At 31.5% G+C, this 19,442-nt stretch overlaps 1 protein-coding gene across 2 annotated transcripts in view; it reads left to right on the top strand.

Moving 5' to 3' along the window:
* The window catches only part of Hel89B (histone acetyltransferase 1), a 224,698-nt gene that overhangs the window by 29,547 nt on the left and 175,709 nt on the right, over positions 1-19,442 (top strand). For both annotated transcript variants that reach the window (XM_085810877.1, XM_085810878.1), the window contains exons 4-7: positions 8,483-8,623; positions 10,090-10,238; positions 11,389-11,501; positions 16,477-16,579. In XM_085810877.1, coding sequence (XP_085667003.1) covers positions 8,483-8,623; positions 10,090-10,238; positions 11,389-11,501; positions 16,477-16,579 — 506 coding nt within the window. The remainder of the gene's footprint in view (positions 1-8,482; positions 8,624-10,089; positions 10,239-11,388; positions 11,502-16,476; positions 16,580-19,442) is intronic.

The raw sequence follows: 19,442 nt of genomic DNA, 5'->3' as shown, positions 1-19,442 counted from the left end.
GGGCATATAATATCCTGAATTTTTATCTTCATTAACACATTTTCCCACAATCTGACATTCTAACTGATCCGATATAATTTGTTTATACTGGTCATAAATTTCTTGATTTTTATTCAGTTTGTGCTTTAATGAATCAAAACGTTTTTTCGCAACCTCATAATTAGAATTCAACCCAACTGCAGGTCCCAAGTTTTCCTTCCACATCAATCTATAAACGTACCTTTCCCCATTAAATTCCAGAGAATTTTCAAAATTTTCAATCAATTGATTATCCCATTCAGAAAAGTTTTGTTTGTCTGACTGAAATTCTCCTATTTCCCAAAATTTTTTCAAATCGCACAAAATGGAAGAAGAGTCCATGACTAAACATACATTTTCATAATTATTAGTTAATTTATTACTTCCTTCCACTCCTGCTAGTAATTAACCGAAACAAGAATTTATCACAGTAATGTTTCATTTAACTTTACTCTCTCGTCATAAACAACATCCCAAAATGAATCGTATCCGATAAGTATTTCAATCTGACAGTCGTCAGAAAATGAATCAGCCAGAGGTAAACCTCTTTCCTTCAATGCATTGCGAACAGATACATCAGGAATTTTCAAGGACAAATTAGATATATATTCCGTTATGACAGCTTCTAACTCGTACGATTTCGAACTTTGATCCCTATTGCACAACATCAATGAAACGATACCGTATTCCTTCTCACATGCCATTTTGTCTCCGAAAGCAAAAATAGCTATTCTTTCGTAGCCTATGAGCTGGATCGCCTATGAGTACTTCCACCTTTAAATCATGGCTTTTAAGATCTGCTCCTTCGTTTCTAATAGTTCCAGTAGTTCTGATAATGAACTTGCGTCTTCGGCAGCTTCATCGAGCTTCTGCACTCTTTTAACTAGTTTAGTAAAACTAGCGCGAACGTTACTTCTCTTTTCAATTATTTTCGAAAGATTATCCATATTAACTCAGAATTTGTTAGTTCAAAAGATCTTACCTCCACAGTCCAGTATGCAATGTTGCATATCCAAAAGCATACGTAAAGTATCCAAACTTTTCAGAAATGTAATCCAGTAATGATGACTAATTACTTCTGATATTCCACATTCGTGGGCAAGATGCACCAATTTTGCAGCTAATGGTTCTGTGAGACTAAAGGTGCATCTAAGAGATAATAAGAGGTTTTTGTAAACAATAACAACATTTATTTACAAGAAAATATATGAAAATTTAAATCAATTAGAGATATATTATTAGGCATCTCTGCCTTCCATGTCCTACACCTTTGGTATCCTGCCTGCCACTGATTATTGGGACGAACACAGCGCCCTCTAGTCAGAATGACGTTGGAAATATGTAATAACCAGTTTCGTTTCCATTGCTGCATCAAGTTTTCTTTGTTTTTGTTCAACATTTTCATTTGCACAGACAACACAATGTTGCGTTTGTCAGCCTGCATGTAATTTGAGAAAAACTGAACCTAGAATGAATTGAAAGTTTGTCTTACAATAAGGTGCAGCCATCAACTTTCAAAAGTAAATCTGCTTAACAACCAGCAACAGAATGGGATGTAAGCTTGGAGGTAGTCATATACCCGAATATATTGTGCCTGAAATCTGAGGCCAGAAGCAAGTCAGCTTACAACCTTAGGTTTGTCCTTATTGGCCCACTTCAGTCCCTCCTTGCAATGAGAAGCTATGCATGTCAATGATACTCTCTACAATATTTTGTATAATTTTTTCAAAATTTAAATCAATAAAATGGATTTGTTCCTCTACTGTTAGATGTTTTAAAAAACTGATGCATAGAAAATAAAGGTTTACACTTCCATGGGTCTGCCAAAATAATTTATATTTTCCTATCCATTTACACTGCTTCTTTCTTTTATTTTAGAATTGCCTAAGAGTAGCAGTTTTTTTTATGAAAATACTGATGTTGGAAGTAAAATAATGCTGAATGTAACAAATGTCATATTATTTAATTTTTTTCTCTTTTTATGTAATGGTAAAATTATGATTATTGATTAATTATTTGAAAGATTTTTGAATATGAAAATTTCAGTAATTTTCTTTACATAATTTTAAATTACTTAAAAATTAATATTTTTATAAGCAAGTAAAATCATTGTTTATGCTATACAGAGAATATTTACGTGTTTTTACAATTATTTCAGGACCATTTAATTAATGTTTAAAAAGTAATTTTTTGAATTTTTGATGTGATAACAGTTTTTCTGGATATAAGTCTGCATCATGATTTTCATAATAGAACATCTTTTTGTAAAATTTCCTGGGGATATTGATTTCCATTCCTCTTCTACTACTGTCTAGAGGCTTTGAGAGTTTGCCAGAGTTATGGTTGGTTTGTTCATAGAAAGAGCTCTTTTCCAGAGACTGAAGACACAATAGTCTATTGATGAAATGTCCGGAGGACATTAAAAAAAAATACACTGAAATGCATTGAATACATTGAAAAGGAATATATCCTGTTTCATTCATTTCCTCCCTAATTTTTTTTTTTTTTTTTTTTTTTTTCCTGCAAGGAATCCAGTAGTAGATTTTGAAGTATTACTTGTTGCTTTTTTGATGAAGTCTTACTTTTTGAAAGTCATTGAAATGGAATTTCAAATGTCAGAAAAAGGGAAATATCGGATGTGAATCTTTGATAGTATATTGAGTTGATTTTAACATTTTTCTCCACTCTTCTTATTTTTAATTAGCCATTGTAAGAGAATCCTGTGACAGTCAAAAACCCCTTACTGAAACTTCCTTTGCATTGATAGAACTAGATTTGTACATTTTTTCTCTTCATTTTTGATAATAAATAGATCTTCTTACTTCCTTGTAAAAAAGTAAAGGAAGTATAGTAATCGCAAAACATTTTGGTTGTCAATTTCAACAGAAATATCTATTTGGATGATTGTTTTGGCATGACATCTGTACATATAAACAGAATAAAGGACTGTTTCCCCCCCCCCCAGAACAGGTTGTAAAATGATTTAAACTGGATTCAAAAAAGACTTATTTTTGTGAACTTTGTTTATATATATATATATGTATATAACATATATATATATATGTCTCTCTCTCTCTATATATATATGTCTTTGTTTATATATATACATATATCTTGCGTAACTCAAAAATTATTAGCCATAGAATTAAGACGCCAAATAAATACTAATTCAGAAGTCAAACAACAAAAATCAGTCATTTGTGGTTTTGCAGCTGAGGATGGTGGTTTGGTAAAACCACCGAAACTAGTCCTGTGAAAATTTTGTAAATATAACGCTGATTTTTGTTGTTTGACTTCTGAATTAGCCATAGAATGTTCAAATTCTGTATATGGGAACGCTATATCACCTACTTATGCACTCCCCCTTTTTTATTACAATTGAAAGAACGAAATATGTATATATATAAATTTCTTAATTATTGGTCATGCACTTCCAATTACAGAAGTGTTTTAAATGATGAAAATATTCATGGTTTTGGCAATGTCACATTTGTAAAAAAATAATTTTTGACAAATAACGAAATCTCGCTAAAGAGATCAGTTTTAATTAAGAATAATTCAAGGAAATAAATTTAAATGAAGTGTTGCAAAAAAATGTGTATAATTTCATGGGCCATACAAGAAGTCATGTGGTGCCCACATCTGATTTATTTTTTATTGAAGTCATTCAGGTAAATCCATACTTCATCAAGGATCACGATGTATTTCTATTTATCTTCTGCTAAATATTTTTATACAGGATTCTATAGATTCTTCTGCGTTGAGTCGTATACCTTGGCAAAAGCTGGTGAAGATTATGTTTCTTAGCTTTTTTAAGCTGTAAATATTGGTTTAGTATTTTACTGATAGCTGCTACAAATGTATTTAAAATAATTTCTGCATTAGGAAATGTTCTCGTTTTACCAATTTAACATTAGATAATACCTATCCTTTTTGAGTATTTATTTGGAGTCTTGTCATGTAGAAGTTATAATTGATTTTTTTTTTTTGTTGTTTTTTGATTCATAACATTGCTTATTTTGCTCTTAGAAATTTTAATAGCATGCATTTCACAACATTTCTTAATTATTTAATAGGAATATTTCTCTTCAGAAAGTTCAAAAACATTTAATCCACAACTTGCTTACATGCGACATTTTAAAAGAATACATTTATGTAGCAGATGACATTTTTCTCTTTAAATAAAGCTGCTGCCTAAAATTTTTATTCCAAAACATTTGCCTTTTTTTTTTTTTTTTTTTTAATTCTTTATCTAAATCATTCTAAAAATATGCAAACACCCCCTGAATGTTTAATCACTCATTAATAATCCTCTGAAAATATTACTGAAGTATGTTTTGAGGCTAAAAATTTGTCCTTTTATATCTTCTGTTCTTTCAAACTAGCATGATTTTGAATTTTTCATTTCATAATTTGAATTATGCATTTTTATGTATATCACGAAGAATGTTGTGAACGTTATTTGCGTTATATGACCAGGGGTGTTTGTGCTCCAGGGATTTTGAACTTCGATACCCGGAAATTCCAGGGATCATTGTTCAAGAGGAAGTAGGAATAATAATAAATTATTTATTTTGATCTGGGTAATTTTGTTTGCTTTGAAAGGTAAATCTCCCCCCCCCTTCTCGAAACTCCAAAATGTCGGTAGTAAGTCCGTAAAAGTTTCAGGGGATTTTTTTGGGTCCCACAAACACCCCTGTATGACCTCCATAATCTTACCCTTAGGATCTAACTTAAAATTTTCTCTTTAGTGATACGCAGATCTATTTTGTATTTTTTACTTAATGTATTTCAAATCCATGTTAAGCTTTTCATAATACGGATGGGGTATTATGAGGTAAGTATTTGAATTCAGGGGCAGTAAGAGATAAACTGTTAGTTAAAAGTTAAACTGTCGTCATAAAATATAATTTTTTGAATTTTGGATGGAATTCATATTTTCGTTATAAATTGCTGCTCTTCATGTTTTGTGGAGTAATTTATTATGTTTTTCTCCATTAAGTGCAGAAAATAATTTTAGAAATTTTTTATTTTCACTAAAAGTTAATCTGTTTTCTTAAAATTCTGTATCTGATTATTTACAAGCTGGAGGATTCCCCCCCCCTCCGAAAAAAAAAAAACTATTACATTTACCAACAATTTTCATTATTAGAATATTAATTATTAATGTTGTATCTGGATACACTTTATATTTTACTATTGTCACTTGAATTAATCTTCAAGTAGCACAGAGGATCTAACTGCTTTAAAACTTTATCCCTTTGCCATTGTTATTTAAAAGCAATGACATAGGGATGTGATTTGCATACAACACTGCTATTTAAAGGCTTTTATTAATATTGTGTTTTATGATTATTACAAACCGTTAATGCTTCTAAAATTTAACTGTGATAAGTTAAAGCATTATTTCTGGATATAAGTAGTATCAACACAGGCTACTTGACTTTCTTTTACTTTGTTTCTGAGATAGGTAAGAGAGATATTGTGATTTTCGTAAAAAAAGAGCAAAACCTGTCACCAAATTAGTTAGACTATTCAAAGAATTAGTGTTATGGAGGGAAGAAGAGAAAAATTGCAAAAATTGAATATTTTAACAATCTTTGACAAAAAGAATTTAAGGACAGTCATATACATAAATATATACTGTAGTTAGAATGATAGTTTAATTAATATGTACATTTTCTCTTTTGACATTTTTAGTTGCACATACAACTCAACACACGTAAGCTTGGATGTGTATTGAGAAACTATTCAGAATTAACCGAAAGTTTAGTTTACACTAGAGCACAACCATGTACACTGTGTCAAAAAAAAAGGTGGGCAGTTCTACATCTCCCATTTTACTGGGCCGATTGACAAAATTCAAATTGTGTTTTCCATGTCTGGAAAGTGCGAATTAGGATATACATTAGATTTATATATAGCATTGTTCTAACATAGGTATTTTGACACAAAATCGGACTTATTCTGAAATGACATGTCAATTTTTTCCATATTTCGATTCTACGACTCAAATTATATCTAAATATTAAATTTTGTAATTTTTTTTTTTCCATTGTAGATTAGTGGAAAAAAGTCATTGTTCATACTATCAAATAATTTTAACAAAGTTCGTGAATCACATTTGCCGTAATTATCGCTTATAACATGTATGCCAGATTTCAAAGTGTGCTAATATGTAAATTCACGTATAATTCACCTAGGAAATTTTGAATAAAAAACTCATAATTTTTTGCAGGTATACTTAGAAATACATCTGCTTTAAGATGATGGTAAATGTTTTATGTGTTATAATTCAATTTTAAAAATAAATCATAAAAAATGGGTGAATTTTATTTGGAATGAACATAAATTTTGAAATGTGAAAGGAAGAATCAAATAAATTTAATAAAAAAAGATATTAATAAATATATACAAGATTCAATTAACATGAAAGAGCTAAATTTTTAAGAACTACTTGTGCGATTTTTTTCAAAACTTGGCAGTTTCGCATAATTTGAGTCATAGAATCGAAATATGAAAAAAAATTCAGATGTTATTTCAGAAAAAGTCTGATTTTGTGTTAAAATACCTATATTAAAACAATGCTATATATAAATCTAATACATATCATACGTTGCACTTTCAAGACATGAAAAATGCAAGTTGAATTTTGTCAATTGGTCCAGTAGAACATGAGATACAGAACTGTCCTCTCTCTCTCTCTTTTTTCCTGCGCAGTGTATATTTAGGCAAGCTAGTTAATACCTTGCAACAGAAAGGAATGTAAGTGGTGATTGACAGTGACTGTCCGACTCGTGTCAGCAACCTCATTACTGTGAGGAAGAATGAAAGAGATTGGATTTCCTAAAAAAGAACAAAAACCTGTCATCAAATTTGTTAGATAGTGGGAGGAATTATTGTCACAAAGGGAGTAAAAGGGGTGAAAATTTGCAGAAACAGAATGCTGCAACAAATCTTTAATAGGAACAGGAAAACATATGGACATCCATATGCATACACTGACGAACCAAAACATTATGACCATCCCTGCATTTTTCATTGAACTCATCTGGATGGCATGTAGGGCAGGTGATTAAGTAGGAATGGTATTTAACTGCTGAGGGAGAAGGTAAGGAATCATTCTTGCTCTTACTTTTGTGAGTGCTGGGGAAGGCTGCTGATCTAAGCAAATTTGATAGATGGCAGATTGTAATGGGCCAAGGACACGGAAAATTATCTCCAAAACTGCACAACTGGTAGGTTATTCACAATCTGCCATTGTTAGCATTTATGCAAAGTGGATAAATGATGGTGAAACCAGCAGTAGAGGCCAAGATGTTTGATGTCCACACCTCACAAAGAAAAGGATGTTTGAGACTGTCCCACTTGGTACAGCAAAATCGGCAGCAGACAGTGGCTTAGCTGACAGCCCAGTACAATGCAGGTCCAAGTGTTTCAGAATGTGCAGTTCAATGAACATTGTTGGATGTGAGACTGTACAGCAGACATCTCACTTGTGTGCCTTTGTTGATCAAGTTTCAGATCCATGGATAGGTGGAAGACAATTGTCTAATCAGATTAATCATGATTTTTCATTCATCATCTCGATGATCATGTCAGAGTATGCCATTTTCTAGGTGATCAGATGCTCCCCTCCTGTACAGCAGGTCATACACAGGCTAGTGGTGGCAGTATTATCCTTTGGGGGGACATTCTCATGGGTACCTCTGGGACCCTTAGTTGTAGTCCTCCGAGACCTGACTATGAAAGCTGTGAACTATCTGAACATAACTGTGGATCATGCACCCTCACTTGCTGTCTGATATCCCAACTGGAAATGAAATTTTCCAGCAGCGCAATGCCCCATATCACAAAGGTTTGAATTGTGTTGGAGTGGTTCGAGGAGCATAAGGATTAATTCCATTTAATGTCCTGGCCACCTAATTTACCAAATCTTAACTTGATAGAGCACATTTGGGATGTCATCGAGTAGCAGTTCAGAGCTCAAACCATGTCAGAATATCTTGACTTTGTGTGACCACTGCTCAGATATTTGGTACAACCTATCTCCAGTCATCTTCCAAGAACTTGTGACGTGCACCCCAAGGCAAGTTGCAGCTGTTTTGTAGGCCAGAGGTTGGGCAGTGCATTATTGAGTAGGTAGGTGGTCACAATGTTTTCACTCTTCAATGTAAATATGTACTGCAATTATAATAATATAGTAATTAAAATGTGTTTATACTGTTTGCATTGTATAGAGGATGTTAAAAATTCTTACGGTTGACTACAGTATTTTGAAGATAATATTCCACTTGGCCAGAAGAAATCACTTAGCATTTTTTTTTTTAAGCAATCATTGAATTATATGGAATACTGATATACGGGGAGACGAATTAGCAAGATTCTGCTTTGTTGGTTTTATGTATTTTTTTAGATACATGTAATTATTTATCAAAGTATTAATTCTTTGATATTCTTGCAGAATGTGATAATACAGAAGTGCGTGATACAGCTTTAGCTGGGAGGATGAAGTTTTCAGAATTTGACATTGATAAAGTAATGAAGAATGGAAGTAATTTACTAGCATGTGAAAGCACAAATGTTGATGTATTTGAAAATGCAGGTAAAGAAATACCTAATTATGTAATTTTAGTTTGAATTTAGAAATTATAAAATTATTAAGATTGTTAAAGAAAGAAATATTCAAATTTTAACTATCTTCAAGGTTAGTAATGATGTCTATCCCATTTTTTTTGGGGGGGGGGAAAGGAAGAGTTAATAAAACACTTATGTAAGTACTAGCAGCTACGCTGCCAGCCTTCGTCTGGCTTTTAAATGTACCGGAAAAATGCCTGAAGGGAACACCAAATGTTAAATTTAAAAACTCTGCAGAATTTTATTCTGCAAAACAACTTCATAAAAAAAAAAGTTTGAAAGGTTTCAGATTTTAAATTACGTCCAAAGGGGCCTTTTTTTTAAAAATTTTTTCTCTTACGTTTATTTATTAAATGTCACGTTCTTCACACTTAAACCATAAAATTCAGTTTAAGAGCAATATCGCAAAATAGTTTTAAATCGAGCGTATCTTTAGAATTTCCAACACAGAGTATCTTGCGCTGGAGATAAAAGTGTTTTTTCTGTACAATGTTGCCATTGCTCGCTTTGAAATCCTTGAGTTTGTTAATCAAAAATTTATTAAAGTTTTACAAAATATGAAATTGATAATAAAACAAATTCCAGATTTCAAATTTGAGCTTCCACATGCCCATATTCGCAGTAGGATTACATTATCCAAAATTCGATGGCTCTGTGTACCATTGTTTTATTACAATGCGACAAATATACATACATTTATGCAGATTTTTCATTATTTAATTTCTTCAAATATAATGCAGGACTCTTAACATTTGGTGGCAACAGTTAGAAAAGTGAAACGGACATTTAGAGTGATTCAACACAAAATTGCAAAACGAAAACAATAGTCCTTCAGGGACAAAGCCCCTTTGGACTAAAAAAAGAAACCCACAAATTTAAAAAAAAAAAAAAAAAAGTATTACACATAACAAAATTATAATGAAATAAGCAGTATCCCTTAACACAAATATTAATTATCCTAATAAATAAACCAACTTCCTGTTGCCTTCTCTCAACAAATGTCCAGTATCCAAGAGAAACATTAAATTTAAAAACTACACAGAATTATCGCCCTCATTTTTCAAAGTGGCAACAGTGCTGATTTTCAACAGTCAGTAGTCCAGTATACAGCTGAATGAAAAACTGTTGCCCAAACCACATTTCTAAAAGAATACAACTATTGAAAATGATGTGATAAAATCAAAAAGATAAAATAAAAAAACTGATTCAGATTTTGAAAAAATCGCTTCGAGGTGCACTGGCTCTTGTCTAGATGCATAGATGCACCTATATACCAAATTTCGAAGCCCTGGGTCTATTAGCTTACATGCAGCATGAACAAAAGACACAGAGACTATTTCTTTTATTATATGTAGAGATTATATTATGTGTAAGTACTATATATGAATGATATATGCTGTTCTTATATTTTTTAAATAATGTTTCGTATTTCAGGTATGGACCCACAAGAGCATTTAGCCAGGCAACGACAGATGCTAAACAAACACTTGGGCCTCAATTTTTCATCTTTTATTGGACTTGATACTAATTATTTATCAGTTGAGGATTTTGAACTTGATCAAAAACCAAATGAAATAAAAAAGGTTATCACTTTTATTTTAGATGTAGTTATGTTAGTGTTGTACTATTTCTTTCAGACAATAATATAACCAAACATATTAAGGGGTTATATCTAGAGTTTTGTGTCTGTAATTAATTTATATATTATTAACTGTTTTTCATTTATGTAAAGAAAAGCAAGTTTATGACAAACTTATTCCTTTCACAGTATCACTAAGAACTTGCTCAGAACAGCAATACTGATTGGAATTTATATTTTAATTATTTCTAAAAAATCCACTGTATATTTTAATTATTTATAAAAATCCATTCTCGTCAGTATTGCATTATATCAAAAGAATATGGTTATTTTTATGTCTCTGCAAAATTTTGGGCAGTATATTATTATATAATGTGTTAGCCATATCTGTCAAATTTAGATCAGAGATTCATTGTTTGGAAAATCAAGATTAGGTTTTCTATTGTTCTCTTTTTATAAATGCCATTAATATGAAAGCCATCCTCTATTTCAAATTAGGAAATACTTTAGAAATGTCTTAAAAAAACTTCATCTCCCTGTTTATATATAAGGGAGGTGGTGATTGCATTATTCTAAACCTTAGACAGGATGGTAACTAAAATTAGAGATTTTTAAATATTGTAATTAATTCTTTCTTAATGATGCTTTCTGTATAAATATATCTGGCTCTTTACTTTTACTAAAAGAGGTGACACTATCTGTTAGAAAACTAAGTAACAAAAAAATTTAGTAGATCACCAGTTATGACAGTACCAAATTTTCATTATACCACTTACGATGTTTAAAATTGAGATTTTGACATTAGAGCTGATGTAACAGATTCTAATATCAGTTTAAAATAAGTAAATAAAACCTGCATTAGGGGTGGATAAATAAAAACTGTATTTGAAAGAAAAGAAAGAACAGTTTTAATATGTGTTCATTGTAGTATTTTTGTCCTATGTATAAGACATGAAATATTTTAAATGTGGCTCCATTCTGTATGTGAAATATTTCAGACTTTTTTACGAGATTGACAGTTTTGTGTGACTAGTTATTTTGATTGCTATTCCTTTTTTATTCATTGTTTTGAACTGCAAGATTGTTTCCTTCATATTTAAAATGTTTATGGGTTTTGGTCTTTATTAATTGTTTAAATATATCTATACTTTTAGCTTGATGAAACTGAAACTTCTAACTCAGCAGTAAATGCAAATGATAGTATGGTGAAGCAGTTTAAAATCAGAACTTCAAGTAAAAATAGTATTACCTCTCATGCCTCAAATGGGTAAATATAATAGAATGTTTATTTAAAGTATGTGTGCAATTGTTAGTGCTGTATTTCATGTTTCTGTCTTTTTTTCTTTTCTTTTTTTTTTTTTCTTTTCTTTTTTTTTTTTTTTTTTTACATTTTGGTGCTGACAATTAGCTCTGAATTTCTTCCAAATGGAATCATTGATAATTTTTGAATAGTATATAATATTTTTAATTAGTTGTTTATGAAATAGTTTGGAATGTGTGTCAGTACTTCTCAGCAAAATGTCAAAATGCATTATTTGCATGCTCCAGGTATTTAACTCTCATTTCTCGTGCATTTTAATCACTTTTGAATTCCATCAGTTTTATCTGAATTTCCATTTAGACATAGTTTAAGAATTTCCAGCCTATGGATGTAAAAAGCATTAATTGATTAGAGTGGACACTTACTAATGCAGCATCTGCATATTAATAAAAATATCTTGTTAGTGAAGATAAATTTGTTTTTGGACTTGGGGCATTTAAACATTCAGTGTTAAAAGTTGTTTAATATTTGTCATTCATTAAATAATGAGGATAGAAATTTTTTTAAAGAATTTCTTGAGTTATGTATATAAAGCAGGCATCAAATATAGGTTGCTGCCTACCAGTGGGTCAGGAAATAATTTTTGGTGGGTTGAGAAAAATTTGGTACTCTTTTGCTTATTGCATAATTATATATATTTACCTTTACCTATGAATTTATTTATAGTTACCAATTAATTGTTAATAGTTACATATGTTTATTATTATTTCATTATTACATCATTTTATTCCAAGAATCTACTTTTCCTTTCCTCCTTTCTTTCAGAACAGTTTTAGGTATAGGTTGGTTATAAATAAATTGACCCTACATAGACCTATGTAGAATCCCTTCTGGTTGATTTATTTTGTTGAAACTTTATATATATGTTTTTATAACCCACGGGGAAAAGAAAAGTGCAACATAAAGTAATAATTCAAATTTTGACCATTCGGTAAAAAAGTGGTACATGAAAAATATATGCAATTTTTGAAATCCTTTGACAGGTGTTGGAGCAGTATTATACGATTCACCTATCCCTTGATCTATGTTGCAAATGGTTCTGCATTCAATTTTAAAGTGGCATCATATAAAATCCACCTGTTGCAAAAGCTACATCTTTGAGACCTCCTTCAATCTGCTTGTTTTGCTTGCCACTTTTTGGTGAGAATAGAAGTTGATAATGTATGGCCTTGGAATATTTTGTGGTCAGATGAGGTGCATTTTCTCCTAGATAGAACCATGAATACTGAGAACTGTTGCATATGGGCTACTGCAGCTCCCCAAATAGCACATAAACAGTCTTTTCATTCTGATTATGTGAATGAATAGTATGAGATTACTGCTGACTTCATTTCTTGGCCTTTTTTTCTCTGAGTATTCCTTCTAACTCTAAAAGGTGTTCCAGCATGAGTGCCTGTTACTGTGAACTTCTGCTGCAGCAAGTCATTTATGCCTTACACAAATGTTTAGAGTTTTCTGTCTTCACATAAGATGGTGCATCAACCCATACATACTGCCTTACAAGAATGTTTAATCTACATTGTTATTGCAAAGTGGTGCAATACCTTGTATTGGCTAACAAGCAAAGGAACTGCTTTTTTTTTTTGTCTTTGGAGATCACTGGGTAATTTCAACCAGTTTTCCAAATGCATTAGCCTCCCCATTCTCTGTATTGGAATCCTTGTGATTTCTGGTTATGGGGATTCCTGAAGGATTGTGTGTATTGAGGAAGTATGCAGACTGTGCCTGAATTAAAGCAAGTATAACATGCCTTGTTGCTACAGTTCATCTAGAAACCTTTTGTGATACTGTTGAACGTGCTATATCACATTTAGAACATATGATAGATGCAAATGGAATGTTGAGCGAATGAATATCTCCTGTGTGCACGTGACCTTGGAGCACTGAATGTTACTGTATGCCTGAGTGCATTTTGTAGTTAAGCCTAACATGCTAATATAGTTCTAATAAAATCTGCCTTTTATCAAAATATTTGGATTCTTGCATGTGTTATGTTGCATGTGTTATTCTTGCATGTTTCCTAATACTTAAAAATTCAGAATAAGTTAAGTGCAGTATATGTTATAATGATTATATTCTCAAATTTAAATTCTTTCTGCATAATAATCAAGCAAAATACTCCAGAATTTAAACATCAGTGCTTATTACTTGTACATCCTATTGCCATATACACTGCTCTGCATGAAGTGTTTCTAAAGTATGCACGTATGTTGTTAGAATTGCACAACGTTTGCAGAATAAAATAAGTAACATTTATTACAATAATGCTAACACTCTATAAATTCTATTCAATAAATTTCCACATTTTTTTGACATAATTTATGCACATTTAAGATATGAAATAAAATGTTCCATTTCAGTTTATCCTATATGATATGTAGGGCTATAAGTGATGCCAACTGGTCTGTGGGGGCCCATCATATCAAAACAGAGTTGCCACGCTACCTGGAAAACCTGGAGAACCAAAACAAGTCTGGGAATTCGAAAATTGACCAAAAAATTCAGGGAAAAGTCAGGGAATTTAAGTATTTTAGTAAAAATCTGGGAATTTCATACAACAATCCCGCCAAAAAAAGCGAGTTTTGCGCAGACGTCGGAAGAGATCACTTTTTTGGCAAATTGTGTATCACGGAAGTGTCATTCAGGCAGCTGGCATAGAGCCAATTTTCACAGTTCCAATTTGATTGTCTTTTAGAAAGGCAAAGCAAGTTTCCCATAACTTTTGGTTTCCAGTAACCTCGAGAATCGAGAGAATCACATGTGCAGTGCATGAACTAAAGAAATTACCTGTTCTCATATAAAACAAAATGGGTTTAATCCTAGTATATGGTACCATGGAGGTTAGAATCAAAGAATATGTATTGTAAAGAAGAAAAACCTCTCTGCAACAAATGTGGCTCCGTTCCATAATAGAGGGAAACAACTGTGCATGCGCGATATAGTCGCCAAAGCTCGAAACCGGTGTCTAAGTTCGAAGGTCACGTTATCAAGAGTTCATAAAATGAATATTGTTTAAAATTTCATTAAACTCTAAAGGAAAAGAAAATATTTTTTTGGCGCAAGTAAATTAATTCATGGATTAGTTATTTTGAGGAAAAAAAAAATCTACGAAAATCCGTTTTTAAAATTATTGCAAAAAATGGATTTTCGTAGTTTTCTTTTTTGTCTATGTAAAGACGAAAATGAATTTATGTCTATGTAAAGAACGTTTCTTCTTAACATGTGTTTCTCAATTTCCTGTACACATTGCGGAGAAGGAAATTCTGGCCGCCATGTTCTGTCGCCAAATCCCTTGGCAAATTTTCATTCCGCATTCTAGTGGCATAATAGCATTTTACGTGTATGGAACCTTTTCGTCTTTACATAGACTTTTTTGGTTAGAATAATCTCCATGTATTATACAACGGGATTTGGCGACATGATGATGAGCAGTAAACGGGTTATTTTGGTCTTCACGACAATTTTCAAAATCGTGCCAAGGCCTTACCATGTACTTGAATTTTAGCTCAAAATCTTTATAAACCTTTTTTTTCCTTCTTTTTAATAAATATCTTGTCATTTTGCAGTAAAATAAAAAAAATAGTAATCAGTCATCTAGGCTAACCATGTAATCATGTAATATAACTATATTCGCTAAAATATCGTTGATTATTCTAATTCAATGTTTAAGTAATTATCTTTATTTTTATGTAATTTGTATAATTTAATGTTGCTTCTTCCCTCTAAATTTATTTCTTATTAGTAAATAATATTTCCAAATTTCAGGAAATTTTCTCTGGCGTAATCTTGAAATTAATTCTAGCAGTATGATGACATACTATCACGAAATTTAATGCATATATTTTTTCCTTTTACGTATGCTGTGAAATAAATATAAAATACCTCAATTTATTAAAAAAATATCATTAAATAGATTTCTTTCTTTCGTTTAGCTGCAGAATGCCTGCAAAAAAAGCCTTATTTTATTCCAGATTGGGCAGATTCTGATCTCAATCTTCAGTTCAATCATCTTTTAAGAAGACACCTCTCACAAATTAAATTTACCTAAAATCTAACCTAGTTAGCCTTGCATTGTAATTTATAAGGACTGGATTAGCCTCGTGTTGAACTGGTGATGATCATGAGTAATAATTAAATAAAACATACATTTGTTATCCAATATATATATCTTAAATTTTATTAAGTTTCTTAAGTGGAAAACTAAACAAAATTATCAAACAAAGTATACCAAGAATAATTAAGAATAAATGTCCTCTGGGATTTATTGAATAATTAAGTGAATTTGCTACACAATACAAGTAATACCATAATTAATTTACCTCTTAGCACAGCCAACGTACATTACGCGGATAGACTGGAATTTTCTTGAAACACACCTGGAAAACCTGGAAAAGTCAGGGAATTTCATTCTCCTGTTTGAGTGGCAACCCTGTCAAAAGGTCTGTATACCATTTGATATGGTGGGTCCCCGGAAGGAAACTGAGCTGCATCGTATATAATGTGTTGGGAACAAAGAAGTTAAACAGATGCTGTGGTTAAATAAAATTTTGTTTTCTATTTTCATGTGTGACGAATGCAGAAGCTATCCTTCGATACAGAATTTTACAAACCCTTGAAGGATTAAATATATTTACAAAATTTTTTACTTGCATTAACAATCTGGAGAAACTAATCACTTAAATTTGGAGGTATTAAAATAAAATTTAAACTGTATTTAAAATATGTGTTTTATAAATAGCAGTATCTGAAATAACTGTCATTATTTTAATTATTACAGCTAAAGATTGTTTATGCTTTTAAATGAATTCATAAACATTTCATATTAATTTACTTGTTATATATTCTGTATCTAATAATGCTTTGGAATAAATTTGATTAGCATATTACAGTTTTAGTTTTTATTACTTGAATACTTTTTCAGACCTGAATATGAGCCACTGAAGAAGAAATGGCGATGTGATGAAAATTCAGACCCTGAGGAAATGTCTGTTGACATATCTAATACAGAAAATTTGTGGGAAGAAGTATGCAATAACATTTACATTTATATTTAATCTTTTGTAAAAAATTGCCATCCTTACCAAATAAAAAATTGGAATTTTTGGTATTTTTTGATTACACCTCCGATTTTAACGTACTACAATACTGCTATATTTTGGGCATATTTTTTTAGTATACATATTACAATAGCTGACCTTTGCATGCACATAGACATGACACATTTTTGAGTACAAATGGATTTCTCATTTTGCTTTTCTGTTTTGTAATTTCTATTTTGTATTTTCAGTATTCATCACTTGTGAAAATGTAAATATGAATCATATAAATTCTTGTTTTTTCTTATAACATTTCTTTGTTATATAAAATACTTCTTTCTATTATTATTTGTGAATAAAACAACAACACCTATGTGCCATAATGATAGGCAAATGTTTTTTGTCAATCCAGAAAGTGACCAATGAGTTCCTGAATTTGGGTAGGAGTGCGAATAATCAGAAAGTGCTAAATTTTTTCATATTTTTATTGATTTTTATCCTAAGTTATTTTTAGTTTCTAGTCTTTCATGAGGCTAATTATTTGCATAATGTTAAATTTGAAGAAATGATAAATTATTTTTAACGTCTCTTAAATTTGAGTGTTTGTTTGAAATTCAATTGTAAGGTTTGTCTAAAAAGTTTTTGACTTTGTATTTTCGTGTGCACACTGGTAGGAGACAGCTTAATATACACGCGTGAATTTTTCCTTTGCTTTCAAGTGTGCCAGTCACTACCACTAGTCTTTCATGAGGCTAATTATTTGCATAATGTTAAATTTGAAGAAATGATAAATTATTTTTAACGTCTCTTAAATTTGAGTGTTTGTTTGAAATTCAATTGTAAGGTTTGTCTAAAAAGTTTTTGACTTTGTATTTTCGTGTGCACACTGGTAGGAGACAGCTTAATATACACGCGTGAATTTTTCCTTTGCTTTCAAGTGTGCCAGTCACTACCTGCTTGCCACCGAGTAAGGTGCTGTTATTCTTGTTCGTCAAATATTTTACTTCTGTCAAGATGTCCGAATCAGATTTTATCAAAATTTTGTGATTCTCAAAGTGAAACAATTTGTAAGATTTTACAATATTTTTAGATAATGCTATGGGGGTAACACAAGTTAAGGAGTGGTTCAACCAATTTAAAAATGGCCGCACATCAAAAGAGAGTGACCAGCATTCTGGTAGACCATAAACCACTCGGAATGTAGCTGTTGTTGGGAAGGGCTACAGTCTGGTAAATTGAAATCGTCGTTTGTTTTCCCAAGGGATTGCCAAAGCAATTGGGATAAGTAAAGATTCTGCTCATGCAGTTTTGCATGCAATACAATATGCACAGAAGGACTGTAAAATTTGTGCCCAGGCTGCTGTTGGCAGAACAGAAAGAACTCTTGAGGCTGCACAGAACCTGCTCAACACTGCCAGCACTGACCCTGAGTTTCTGAACTCTGTGATAATTGGAGATGAGTCATGGATATACAGGTACCACCTGCAAGGAGAAGCACAGTTGTTGCAATGGAAGCATCCTCAGTCCACAAGGTCAGAAAAGTGGGACAAAGGCAAAGCAAAATCTGCCTTGTTCTTTGTGGATCATGAATAAGTCCTGGAAGGACAAATAGTGACAAAAGAGTACTATCAACAAGTTCTCTGCCCACTTCATGATGCAATTTGACACAAAAAAACCAAATCTCTGGATGGTGAAAAATTGGCAGTTGCACTATGACAATGTTTCATCACACATGGTCCAGACTTTTTTGGCGAAATGTGGAATTCCAGTCATACACCAATTTCCTACTCTCCAGACATGACTCATAGTGATTTCTTTCTTGCTTCCAAAATTGAAGATGACATTGAAAGAATCCTGTTTGAGATTAGAGAAGAGATAGTGCAGAATGCGACAGCGGAAGGATTGGTTTGCTAAGTGTGTGGAAGTTCAGTGGGGCCTGCTTTGAAGGGGATTAGGGTCCTAATCCTGTCACATACCCAAGTAGCACGGCAACGTCGTAATGATGTTGCAAACTGGTCGGAGAGGTTGCAAAGTGGTCGTGGTAACTTTTACGACGTCTTTACAATGTTGAGAAGACACAAAATACTTGCTGTTGCGTCTTGGTAATTTGCCGAAGTCGCTGAAACATCATGATGTAACCGTGTTTAGACATGGTCGTTTTAGCATCTTTTTCATAGTTCATCAGCGTTACTTTTAGAATGAAAAGAAACTAAATCTGCCCTTTCGAGAATCTGAAGTCCGCATAAGATTTATTTTGCAATGTTTCATTACATTATTTCATCTAAATATATTAATTTAAGGTATATTCATCTAATGAAATATAAATTTAATATAAATACTTGAATTATAAAATTTAATTAGTGTTAAAAATACGTCCTAAATTATTGTTAAAATTTTGTTAAAAAATACTTAATACTTAAAATATTTTTTATAAATATTATAGCAAAATATTTAAAAATGAAACAAATCTATAAAGTAAGTTATTAAGTTATGCATTTTATATATTTTAAAAAATCATATTTTTGAAATCAATGCAAATCTCTTGTTAGCAATTATTTTACTGCTGAAGTATGACTTTATTTATTATTTTTGAAGGACGAATTTATTTGAATTAATATGCTAACATAATATGAAACATTTTTACCGCATACAGAGCAAAAAGTACAATTTTCACGAAGATATGATTGTGCGTGAAGATGTATTCACGATTATAAATGGGGCGGTTTTAAGAATTTCCAGAAAACGTCCAATGTTAAAAGAAGTTGCATATCCATTCATATTTAATGGCTGTCCAAAATATCTTGACGGAAAATTAATGGAAAAGGAGAAAGAAATATTAACACTTGTAATG

Source organism: Stegodyphus dumicola, chromosome 2 (assembly GCF_044657685.1).
Source record: "Stegodyphus dumicola isolate Sdum_Otavi_A_Nest chromosome 2, ASM4465768v1".
In the NCBI taxonomy this organism is placed as follows: domain Eukaryota; kingdom Metazoa; phylum Arthropoda; class Arachnida; order Araneae; family Eresidae; genus Stegodyphus; species Stegodyphus dumicola.
The sequence above is the reverse complement of the archived record's forward strand: the minus strand, read 5'-3'. Positions and strand labels throughout refer to the sequence as shown.